This window comes from Nicotiana attenuata, chromosome 10 (assembly GCF_001879085.1).
Source record: "Nicotiana attenuata strain UT chromosome 10, NIATTr2, whole genome shotgun sequence".
NCBI classification, from domain to species: domain Eukaryota; kingdom Viridiplantae; phylum Streptophyta; class Magnoliopsida; order Solanales; family Solanaceae; genus Nicotiana; species Nicotiana attenuata.
Genome location: NC_031998.1, coordinates 14,018,702 through 14,030,440, shown reverse-complemented (window position 1 = coordinate 14,030,440; position 11,739 = coordinate 14,018,702). Strand labels below are relative to the sequence as shown.

The following is an 11,739-nucleotide window of genomic DNA, read 5'->3' as shown; positions in this document are numbered from 1 at the left end:
GCTAAAGAGACAATTAAAATGCGACGAAGGGAGTCCTAATCATTCACATAAATTTTTGCTCCGTATTAAAATTATTGATCTCAATGTTAAAATTATTGATCATAGTAGAAAGCACGTTGCTAAGGGAAATTACAGGCCGATGGTCATAACTATTTAGTGATTTCAAGGGCCGAATTACAATAGGCAGGAACCCAAAGGCTAGCTTAATCTAGTAGAAATGGTGTGGGTAGTCACTTTTTAAAGTGATGTTTAGTTTTTATCCAGCATTTTTAATGCTGAGCAAAAGTAGATACTACTCTATTAAAATTAATATGAAAAGACAAGACAGTGTTGTCACCTTTCTTCTATCTCTTTTCCTTCCCAAACCCTCTATCAAAATTTCAAAACCCTTTCTTACGATCAAAATTTCGCAAACTCCTCTCGTTACTTCTCTTCCCCATGCAGCAAGTTCTTCCCCAACTTCATCCTACTTCCTAAACCGAAAGGCAAACCACTTCCTCGACGTTGCAGAACACTTCCTCGATGCTGCAGACCACTTCTCCAGCGACTTCGAATTTTTGTTGCAAGATTTTCCTGCTTATTTCAATATTTGTTGGGAAACAACTTTGTGAGTTGCTTCTACAGATTTGGACCATTTGTGGTCTAATTTGCTAGGGTTTGTCGATAATTTGCAAAGCCGATTTTGGAGAAGACGACCACCTGGGCTTTGTTGATTTCATGAAAATTGAATCAAATTAGCTATTGTGATGTGTTTATGCTGCTATTTGGAAGCTGTATTCCTTACTTGAGTTTGTTTTGTGGGGATTAAACGAGAATCAAATTCAGTTTCTGAAATATCCTTAACTTCTGGACATTAAGCGAAATAAGTAAACATTAGGACATTATTTTCTAAACGTCGTGAAAGAGTAAATACAGCTTTAATTAGTGGCTAACTGTGCACTTCCTCTAATTGCTAATCATATATGAAAGCATATTTTCAATACTTAATTAAGTAGAACAGATCATACAAAACGTAGGGTTTCTTAGATTTAGCAACATGTACAACAACACTACATTTTCACTTGCTTCGGCGCTCGTTTTCTGGCCCATCATCAACTGCTTCATTATTATTGTCAATGGCTTCTGTGATTCTTGGCACCCTTCCCAGAATATTTACCTACATTTTTTCCAAAACAAACATACCCTCAATTATTAATCGAAATTTCGGGACTTGATGGTATAAAACCATTATAAAATCATAGAAGTCTAAGCTGGTAGATCTTTTATATGGAAAGTTTCATCATAAATCAATTGTTAGGAAATTTGACACATAGCTCTAGAACTGAAGTTTTTATTTTATAACTGGCGAAGAGCTGAAGTTTTTGTTTTGTAACTGGCGAGTTTTTATTTTATAACTGGCGAAGTTTTTGTTTTGTAACCGGAAAACTTCAGCTCTAGAGCTGAAGTTTTTGTCTTTGTAACTGGGAAACTTCAGCTATAGAGCTGAAGTTATTTAGTTCATTGTATGTTTACTACCCCAAATGACACTCTTTTGACGTAATTTTTACCTGGATTCTTTTACTGCAATTGTTATGGCCCAGTTCTCAGTTCCTTTTCTTTTCAATGGAACGATGACATTAATATACAAACCTGAAGTTCATCATCCAGGAGTAGATCATCTTTTTCTAGGGTATTAGACTAGTAGACTAGATAGAAAATAGCAGCAGCAGCAGAAGAAGAAAATGAAGGAGGAGAAGGAGGAGGAGAAAGGGAGCTGACGTTATTTAAAAAGTGGGTACAAGTTAAAAGTTTTTAAAAAAATGGGTATAGGTTAAATGGGGGCGACCAAATTGGGCGCCCCATGCAATTTTTACGAAAATAAACTAGTCCTTTCACAATCTAAATACTTAGATATCAACAAAAGTTTCTAACATGTAGGGAACAGAAAGGAGAGATGGAGAGAAAATGTCTAGAGCTCCTTCAATCTTTTTTCACTCAAAGTTGAAGGAACTTTCGTATCAAATATAGGAGTTTTACAAGATTACGTCCCGAACTCCCTTCAATTACTCTCTCACCGGTCAGTGTCAGCTAACATGGACAAGTAAAATTTGATCAAGTCAAAATTAACCAACAACAAGATTTCGTGTAGCTTATAAAGTTACATACAAAAAGGGCAGCCCGGTGCACTAATAAGCTCTCACTATGCGCGGAGTCTGGGGAAGGGGACGGACCACAAGGGTCGATTGGGCCAGACCACAAGGGAAGTTACATACATTTTCAAAATTCTCAATGAAAATTCTTGGTTCCAAAACATCTACAATATTCTAATAGACAAAGAAGAAAAACAACATATACTAACACGGGATGGTCATGAAACAAAGGGAACATAAAATTTATCTGGAATTCCTTCTATCTTTTTTCACTCAAAGTTGAATGAACTTTCATATCAGATATAGGCGAGTTACATAAAATTACATCCCGAACTCCCTTCGATTAATTACTCTCTCACCAGTCAGTGTCAGCTAACACGGACAAGTAAATTTTGATCAAGTCAAAATATAATTAACCAACAACAAGATTTCGTGTAGCTCATACATTTTCAAAATTCTCAGTGAAAAAATTCTTGGTTCCAAAACATCTCCAGTATACTAATAGACAAAAGAAGAAAAACAACATATACCAAAATAGGATGGTCATGAAGAAATACTCATAATGGACATAGGCTATAGGTATTTTGCCGTTGTTGATGAGTTCAAACTTATAAGTATCTCCTAATTGATATAAAAACACTAAGTTTTGCTGCTTCAAGGATTACTAGTTTTGGAGTGTGAAACAAACACGTCGATATATATTCACATGAAAAGTGAGTGCAGAAAGAACAGTTGACACACTTTTCGTTCTATATATGTTTCTGAAGTTTAACACTGTCAGTCCACTAGTTCAATTGACCATTACACAATCTTTTTAATGAAATAATGCACAAAACATCCTAGCATTGGGCGTTTATGCTAGTTTAGTATTTCTCAGAGAATTCACTTAAAAAGAACAACGATTTTCATACTAGATGAGAAAACTTGCCTTGATACTTCCTCATTGGAGTCTTTCCCACTAGTAACAACCTGAAATTTCCATATTGGTGTCTCTCCACTAGTAACAACCTCAAACATAATACGATCTCCCTCCTTTAAGCAATTATCAGCAATAAATTTACGTAATCCATCTCCAATATAGACTTGAGTTTTGCAAACACTTAGCCTTAAAGTCCACGATCCTTGCCTTTCATCTCTTATGATCAGAATGCACTTCTTGTTGGGCTTGAGACCATTTGCGCATGCGAAATGTTTAGGAACGTTCTGACATGGGGTATAATCAGTTACACACACAGTTACTATTCTTCATATTTTCAGTTAACTAAGATAAAAGTAAGAACAATGGGGCACATGCTTCCTTTGGACTGATGATTCTTGAAAAGTTAGGGTGAAATTAATGAGTTTTGAGACTTACCAAGAAACCATATGTAAGGCAATATGGTCTAATAGTGCATACAAATTTAGAATGGCCAAAAGGATGGTGAGCGGCAGCTTTTGCATCGGCAGAAGCCTTGTTTGGCAACTTGATGCTGGGGCTCGGCTTTTCTGTTACATCATCAATAAATTAAGTTTCTTGAATGATTTAAACTATGTGGCATAGACACTGAAAAGTCATATAGTCGGTCCCAATTTACTAGGAATCGATCCGTAGTTGTTGTTTGACAAATTACATATCCAACCCACCTTTGTTCTTCATGAAGTTAAATATGACAAATTACACTTCAGAAAAAGGAATAGAAGTTAAATATGAGACAAAGATACAGCAACAAGCTAAGGATATGCTCTTGAAATTCAGACCTTCAGAGGAAACTCTTTTAGTGTGCAAATTAGCCTTTTTTCCTTCCGGCTGGAGAGATGCATTTCCCCTCAAATCTAGTTTTAAAAAGAAACAACAGTGTCAGATCAGAAGATGAAGATGATTTAAAACCACAAGAACATTATCTCGGGAGCTTTCTATCTTTCCTACTTTATGCAGATCTTTTGCATATTAAAGCTACTTTTCGAGCCATTACGTTGATTAATCATCTATTTGCAGGTTCTTTGCATTATGTGATCATGGTTTTGCTAAATTGCAAATGATTATTATATGTGGAAAAAGTCATATAATTTCCTCAATTTGGTTAATCAACTATATTGAAGCCTCGATTCCATATTGCTGCATCGAGATATCTTTTCCAGAAGTTCTTCTTTGTACAAGTACTGTTTGTATATATCTCTCTCTTCCTCTCGAGCCGAGGGTCTTTCGGAAACAACCTCTCTACCTCCCCAGACCCCACTTGTGGGATATCCCTGGGTTTGATGTTGGTTAATCAACTATATACAGCATTCCTTAGCACAATATTTTCCATCATGTAATACCAGTAGAGTATCGGATCTTTGGGAAACCTCAAACAAGTCCTTATTAGCTCTGCTCTACTACCACACATTCAACAGAAGTTTTTTATTTACCATTAGACATTTAGCCTTGGCATTAGAAATGAAAAGGAAAAAAATGTATTAGATACAACAAGGATTTCTTGAAGTACAGACCTTGAGTGGAAACTCTTTCAGAATCCAAATTAGTCTTCTTTCCTTCGGGCTGGAGTGACGCTTCTCCTCTCAGATCTAGTTTTTAAATCGACAGAAATAATCAACAATGTTAAATCGAAAGAGAAGATGAATCGAAAACCAATAAAGTAGAAAAGAACTGGTATTGTCACAATACAGAAAGAAAATAAATTGAGGTGGAAAGGAGAGATGAATAGTATCTCGGAACAGCTAATTCAACTCTCAGAAACATATATAGAGCTTTTTTTTTTAGAGGATGACGTATCTCACGGTATACTACTCGGTAAAGTGCTTGAATAAGCGAAATAAAAAACTGGAGAAGGAACTTTTTGAAGAGCTATAAGTAGCTCAAAAAGGCCTTCGACGAACTCAAGAGCATTTCGCAGTAATTGTTACTCTCAAGAAACGGGAAAAGCTTTACTTTCAAAGATTCTTAAAAAATTATTAGATTCAAGACTCTTTTAAATAAAAACCTACCAAAGACGAGCTCGACATGTTAATATCAGTTGATGGAATTGGGCATTTGAAGGACTTCATAAAAACTTGAGAAAACATAAAAGATACACTACCAATAAATGGACAAACATGGTGTGGTCTGTTTAAGGAATACGCTATTTTTCACTAACAAAACTCGTGTCTAGCTAGTATTTTGAAACCAGTAGAGAAGCTACTATTTTCTACTAAGATTGGAGGTGTTCAATTAAGGTTGGAGACGAAAATAGTTGAGAAGCTGTACACTTAGCTGGATGCAAGGTAAGTGCAGATCTCAAAAAGAGGTTTCCCTAAAGATAAGCGTACCAGATAGCTATATATGTATGATTAAATTTTGCGTGAAATGTACATTAGGAGATGAGTGTATACATGGAGACTTTATGAGTACTAGTTTTTAGTTTCAGATATATGTATCATATACTCTATGAATGTGGTGATATATATTACAGCTCAATTGATTGTGCATGATATATATCGATAAGAAATGGACTTTGGGCCTAACTCTAGCTCATACGGTGAGGATTGCCCAAGATCATATAAAGAGTCTCATTGCTTATCCCACAAACGATGTGGGACTACTAACACTCCCGCACGCCCATGCCTGCCAACTCAATTTCATGAGGGCCCATAGAGATGGGCATGGCACTTATACCATGATAAGAAATGGACATCGAGCTTAACTCAATTTCAAAAGTTAACTCATGAGTTAAGGATGCCTAAGACCATATGAGATGCATAGATACAAGTACTATGTAGATTTCCTACACATTTGCGATAGCATGAAAGCAATATCAGGTGACTGAGGATGGCCAGCGTCCAATCCAGTCTAGTTTTACAGTATCAGATTATTATTGATGGCTTGATAGTCCATCCAGTTCACATAAAACAGTATCAGATTCAGATATTTATGATGGAACAGGTGTCCATCTACTATAGCATACAACTTATAAATCAGTTACAGAGAAACTATGGCATAGCAACAGTTACAAACAGAAGCTTTAATAACTAGACAGGATCCTTATAAACAGAATGTCATTTCATTGTAATCTTGATTTATAAGAAGTAGATAAATAGTGGAAAAGCGGATGAAATATAAGAAAAGGGCTAAGATGTGAAATTTACCGCAAAATTTCAATATAGGTTTCTCTCCCTTGGAAAATATCTCAAACATTATATGATCTCCTTCCTTTAAGAAATTAGCAGCGCAAAATTTACGCCATTCACCTCCAATGAAAGTGCTGCCTCCACAGGAATACAGCCTAAATTCCCATGACCTTTGCTCATCTCTTATCACTATTGTACATTTCCTGTTGCTGAGGCCGTTTTCGCATGCAAACAGTTTCGGAACATGCTGAAACAGTTTATAACCAGTTGCACGTATATAGTTCATATTTATACTTCACACTTTCGAATTATTAAGGAAAAAATATTTCTGATAACAAAATGAGTTCATCTTTTTTTCCTTTTTTCAAGTGTTACAATTAAAGTAGAATATAGATTTGCACTTACCATCAAACACTTTGAAATACAAGAGGGCTTGACAGTAGTAATTAAATGAGGGCGACCCAGAGGCACGTCCTTAGTCGCTTCTACATTGGGGAAAACCTTGAGCGATGACATGATGTTGGGATTTGGTTTTTCTGTAGAATTTGTTAGTTACACAAAATTTCATGTCAAAGATTTGAAAACTACATCACGAACAAAAGAACATATCAATACTTCAACCTGATAGAACCTGTCTGAACGGCTAACTTTCCTACTATATGTGCATTTTTTGTACAATACAATTACTTTTAAGTCTACAAATTTGATTAATCAACTAATTTCAAATTCTCTTGTACTATCTTGTGAGTCTCACCTAAAATTAATTGAGACTACTTACCAAAACAGAGCTACTGATGGATGAAGGTTAACTATAGTAGAAAAGATAGGAGGATTAGCTTTAGGAGATGTTAAAATCTTAAACATTAAGGTCTTAATCCTATGACAAAGATACAGCAACAAGATTTGCTCTTGAAATTCAGACCTTCAGTGGAAATGCTTTTAGCGTGCAAGTTAGTCGTCTTTCCTTCCAGCCGAAGAGATGCATTTCCCCTCAAATCTAGTTTTTAAAGGAAACAACAGTATCAAAACTGAAACCGAAGAACATTATTGAAGTAACAAGGGATTGAGTATTGTAGTCGCTCTATTTCTTTTCTACAGGAAACTAATTAAACCAATTAAATTATGTTTTCTTCACTTATTCTAGTCTTCAAACATCATTCTGTTTATGCATCCAGTATATGTTTAATAAGTAACCAGGATCACAAATGTGCCTTAAAGAAGTTCACCTTTGAATTCAAATTTCTTGGAAGTCTCTTCAACATTGTGGACTTTTTGTTCTTCTTCATATTCCCTATCACATTGATTAGAATGAAATACGGAAACTTCGAACTCCATATCTCCTTCATGTCCGAACACCAACATATCTCCCAATTGCAAATCATGCTCCTCTGCAAACTTTTCCCAACCTTCTTCTAGACGTCGGCCGTTCACCTTCACCAGCCACTTCTTACTACCCCTTCTCAGTATTGCATGTTCAATATGGTCGTGATCCTTGAGATACTTCAAGAATCCTAAAGGAATTTTCTGCAATATAACAAATATGTAAAATTAGAACAACCTTGTCCCGGAATGACTGACATCCTTATTTGGGAAGTGCAATCCAGAGGCTGAATTGACGAGTTCAACTGAACCCATCATTTTTTACGGAACATCCAAATATACATGTAAGAATTTAGTAAAATATTACAACAAATATTAAATACTCTAGACTCATAAATTCAAAAGTGCAATGGCAATGGGGCATGCATTTGATTGGGTTCAACCGAACCTAACATTTTTGACACAAAGTATATATACATGTGAAAATTTACTAAAATATCTAGCAAATACTCCATCTGTCTCAATTTATATTCTTTTTAGTCTATCCCATTTCAAGCTACACAAATATTTATGGTTTGTTTTAGACCACAAATTTCAAAAGTCTGTCTTTCTTTCTTATACCGGGTGCTAAATTAAAGTACTATCATATAAATTGAAACGAAGAGGTATTAGCTTCTGATTTAGGTGATGTGAGCTCAGTACTAAGAACCTAAAAGGTTGGTCTCGTAAAGTTTAAACTTTGGTACCTTCTACTGTGACAATACTTTATCTACCCAACTAATCAATTAAAGAAGATTCATTTTAGATTATGGTTTTGATGTTCAGCTTCTTCTATGATAAACTGTCACCTTCCCCCCCCCCCCCCCCCCAAACCACACACACACACAACCTTTATATCACACATGCAGACAAATTAAAGATGAAAAATTGAGAAGTACTCACAAGGCCATTCTTGAAACCTGGCATAATTGGTTTGAAAAAGTGAGGTTTCTTTGGAGGGATTTTCATGGCGTCCAAGGAAAGGTAGTTATTGTAGAGAAAAAGTGCTCTATTTGTTTTCCATTACATGCAAAAAGAAAGAATTTAGGAGAAACAATAGAGTTGTAGAGGGGTCTTTTCATGTTAGGGGACTCTGTAAACAAGTAGTACTATGAACTAAAACATTTAAGTATTAAGTTGATGTGCTATTCTCAGTATTCGCACAGTAAAGCTAAAGATCATTTACAATTTTGTCTCAACTATAGCAATTCTTGTACTCCCATTGCCCTAATTTATGTGGCATCATTGAAATTTAAGAAATAAATAAATCGGAAGTTTTTTAATTTTTGATAAAAAAGTGTGGAGGTCGAGGATTAAGGTAGAAGATTAAGTAACATAGTGTTCTCCTTGTTCACACCAATAGTATTAGTACATACTCTCATATTTTATTGGTATTAGGTTTCTATTACTAGTTGTTATTTCTTTCATTTCGACCATCCTATTATCTTGTTGTTATTAACGCATCTTTTCCAAGGCTCCTTATTGTTGTTTCTTGCTTTTTTTTCTTTCTATTAATGTTGTGCTTATACTTTTCTGAAGCGAGGGCTTATTGGAAACATTGTCTTTATTTCACAACTTCACAAGGTAGGAATAAGGTCTGCCTACACATTCTCTCCCAAATCCGCTGTCCGCACTATGTGGGATTATACTAAGTATGTTGTTGTTGTTGTATCGTCTAAAACAAGAGTTACACATTTGTGGCTAAAAACCACCTCATCAAAAGTTAGAAGAATTTTTTCTAAATATAAAAAGTAAAATGATTTTTTTTTGGAACAAACTAAAAAGAATAGAGTGCCACATATAACAACAACAACAATAACAACAACGACCCAGTAAAATCCTACTACTGGGGTCTGGGGAGGATAGTGTGTACGCAGAACTTACCCCTACCCCGAAGAAGTAGGGAGGCTGTTTCCGAAAGACCTTCGGCTACGAAAACACAAAGACACAATATCAGTACCTCCAATAGAAACATAGGAAAAATAACATCATGAAAATGAAAAAGTGGATGCAAAGGAGAAATGATAGACAGTGTATAGACCCGGCGCTATGAAAAACGAAATAGTAGTAAAACAGTAGTAAAACACAACATTACCACTAGCTGACTAGGGGGAAAAAAACCTACCAGACTAGCCTCACAAAGGGACGAAGTAAGGAAAGACTCAAGTCTCTCCTAACCTACAACCTTAATACACCTCCACAGCTTACTATCAAGGGCCATGTCCTCGGCAATTTGAAGTCTCGCCATGTCCTGTCTGATCACCTTTCTCCAATACTTCTTAGGTCGTCCTCTACCTCTTCTCGTGCCCTCCAAAACCAGCCGCCCACACCTCCTTACTGGAGCATCTGGGCTTCTCTTTTGTACGTGTCCGAACCGTCTGAGTCTCGCTTCCCGCATCTTGTCATCAATGGGAGCCACGCCCACCTTCTCCCCGGTATCTTTATTCCTATTCTTATGCATAAATAAGGGCAAAATGAATAGTAATAAATAATTTGATTGACACGGATACAGTATAAAGTATTTAAACTATCACTATATTGTTTTACACATAGGCAGACCACCTATATATTTTGCTAGACACTAATATCACTTACTATAGGTTTAATCACCTTATCTTTTATCTTTTAAAAGAATTTTTGACGGTAATGAAAAAGTGAAAGCCATGAAAAATTGCTACGTTCATTTTAAAGAGAATGAAAGAGCACATAATAGAAAGGTTAAACCTTGTAAAGTCGCAATATTTTTTTTAATATTTTTAGAAATAAAATTTACATAAATAGAAATTAGACAGAAAGTCCTCCAAAGTAAAAGAATAATTCTCAATTAAATTATATATTTAAATTGTTGTAATACAAAAAATAAGTTATTTGATTTCCTAAACTTAATAGTATCATATAAAGTGGAACATTTATCAAAATTATAATTTTAAAAAAAAAAAAGACTCCTTCGGAGTACTTTTAAGTATAAAGCAAGAAAGTTTAAAACCTTGATTATATCGAAATGATAATAGCTGAATAAATAAAGAACATTTTCTCATAAAGTTATTCAAAGTTGAGCTCATTTATGAAAAGACAGGATGAAATCTTCGCACTTTTCGGAAAAAAAGGTAGAATGTACTATACAAATCAAAATGCAAGATGACACGGAGTATCTTCATATAAAAGTCCACCCTGTAATCTATAGGTTCACGTGAATTTCCCAGTTTTGTCCAAATTTTGTATATGTATTAAAAAACTACTAAATATCTATAAATATATAATGTTGAACTCAATTATTATTAAGTATTGTAAAATCCTATAAATTTCAGACAGTGGCGGCTCTAATGTTGTACTTAGTAAGGCTTGTGCCTTAGGCCCCCAAATTTGGGAGGCCCCATTTTTTAGAATAATGATTTATAGGTATTTTAAAAAAAAATATTTAGTACTTTTAGTACAAAAGTAGAGTTTCTCATATAGAAGGAAAGAATTTTTTTAGCTATGTAAATAAAGTAATTGTTTAGCTTACTTAAAAATGGGTAGTATGGAAAGTTAAGGTGAAATTGATTCGACAAGGAAAATGGTACAAGTAGAAGATACTACTCAAATCGATATACCCAATCAAATAAAAAGACTTTCTTTTCCAAATGCTTATTTTGCTTATAGAATAATGTTGACGGTTTCTATAATAATTGTCTCAGCAAAAGAAGTTTTTCAAAATAAAATAGAAAAATCTTAGCGATGATCAATAATGTATCAAAAAGATTAAATGGGTTGGCTATATTAGTTGAAAAGATACTATTTGAAAAAAAAATGATTATAAATGTATTATTCAACTTTGCATCTCAAAAATCTAGAAGAATGGACTTCAAATATAAATATATATTATAATATTTTTTTTAAATTTAAGCGTCATATTAAACTTTGGCTTTAGGTCACACATGTGATTGAGCCGCCCCTGATTTCAAATCCTGAATTTGCCTTTTGAAAAGTATGAAAATATATGTAAGTGCGTAACAAGCCTGTTAAAATGGGTCAAATTACAACAACATGATCATTGAATTCCACTAAAATCTTGAAAAAACATGTGCATGTCATGTGATCAAAGAAGGGCGATTGAAACAGAAGTAGAATAAGATTGAGCTCATTTATGAAATGACTATGAATTTTTTGCATTTTTACTAAAATGCTT

At 34.6% G+C, this 11,739-nt stretch overlaps 1 protein-coding gene across 2 annotated transcripts; it reads right to left on the bottom strand.

Moving 5' to 3' along the window:
- On the bottom strand, positions 864-8,740 carry LOC109233043 (B3 domain-containing protein REM17-like). 2 transcript variants are annotated; one of them, XM_019398787.1, is made up of 10 exons: positions 8,475-8,740; positions 7,439-7,736; positions 7,135-7,209; positions 6,618-6,748; positions 6,231-6,459; positions 4,599-4,673; positions 3,867-3,941; positions 3,484-3,614; positions 3,058-3,332; positions 864-1,156 (listed from the first exon to the last, which is right to left on the bottom strand). In XM_019398787.1, exons 1-10 carry the CDS (start codon positions 8,538-8,540, stop codon positions 1,153-1,155), a joined length of 1,359 nt encoding a protein of 452 aa, XP_019254332.1. In that variant the 5' UTR covers positions 8,541-8,740; the 3' UTR covers positions 864-1,152. The 2 variants fall into 2 exon arrangements, with proteins under 2 accessions (XP_019254332.1, XP_019254333.1); XM_019398788.1 differs by lacking the exon at positions 7,135-7,209.

Excerpts from the sequence above, each read along its gene's own strand:
- LOC109233043 (XM_019398787.1), bottom strand. The coding sequence starts at position 8,540 with ATGAAAATCCCTCCAAAGAAACCTCACTTTTTCAAACCAATTATGCCA. Across the intron at positions 3,942-4,598 it reads TGAAAGAGTTTCCACTCAAG|ATTTGAGGGGAAATGCATCT; the intron begins GTCTGTACTTCA and ends TTTTAAAACTAG. Across the intron at positions 3,615-3,866 it reads TAAAAGAGTTTCCTCTGAAG|AAAAGCCGAGCCCCAGCATC; the intron begins GTCTGAATTTCA and ends ATGATGTAACAG.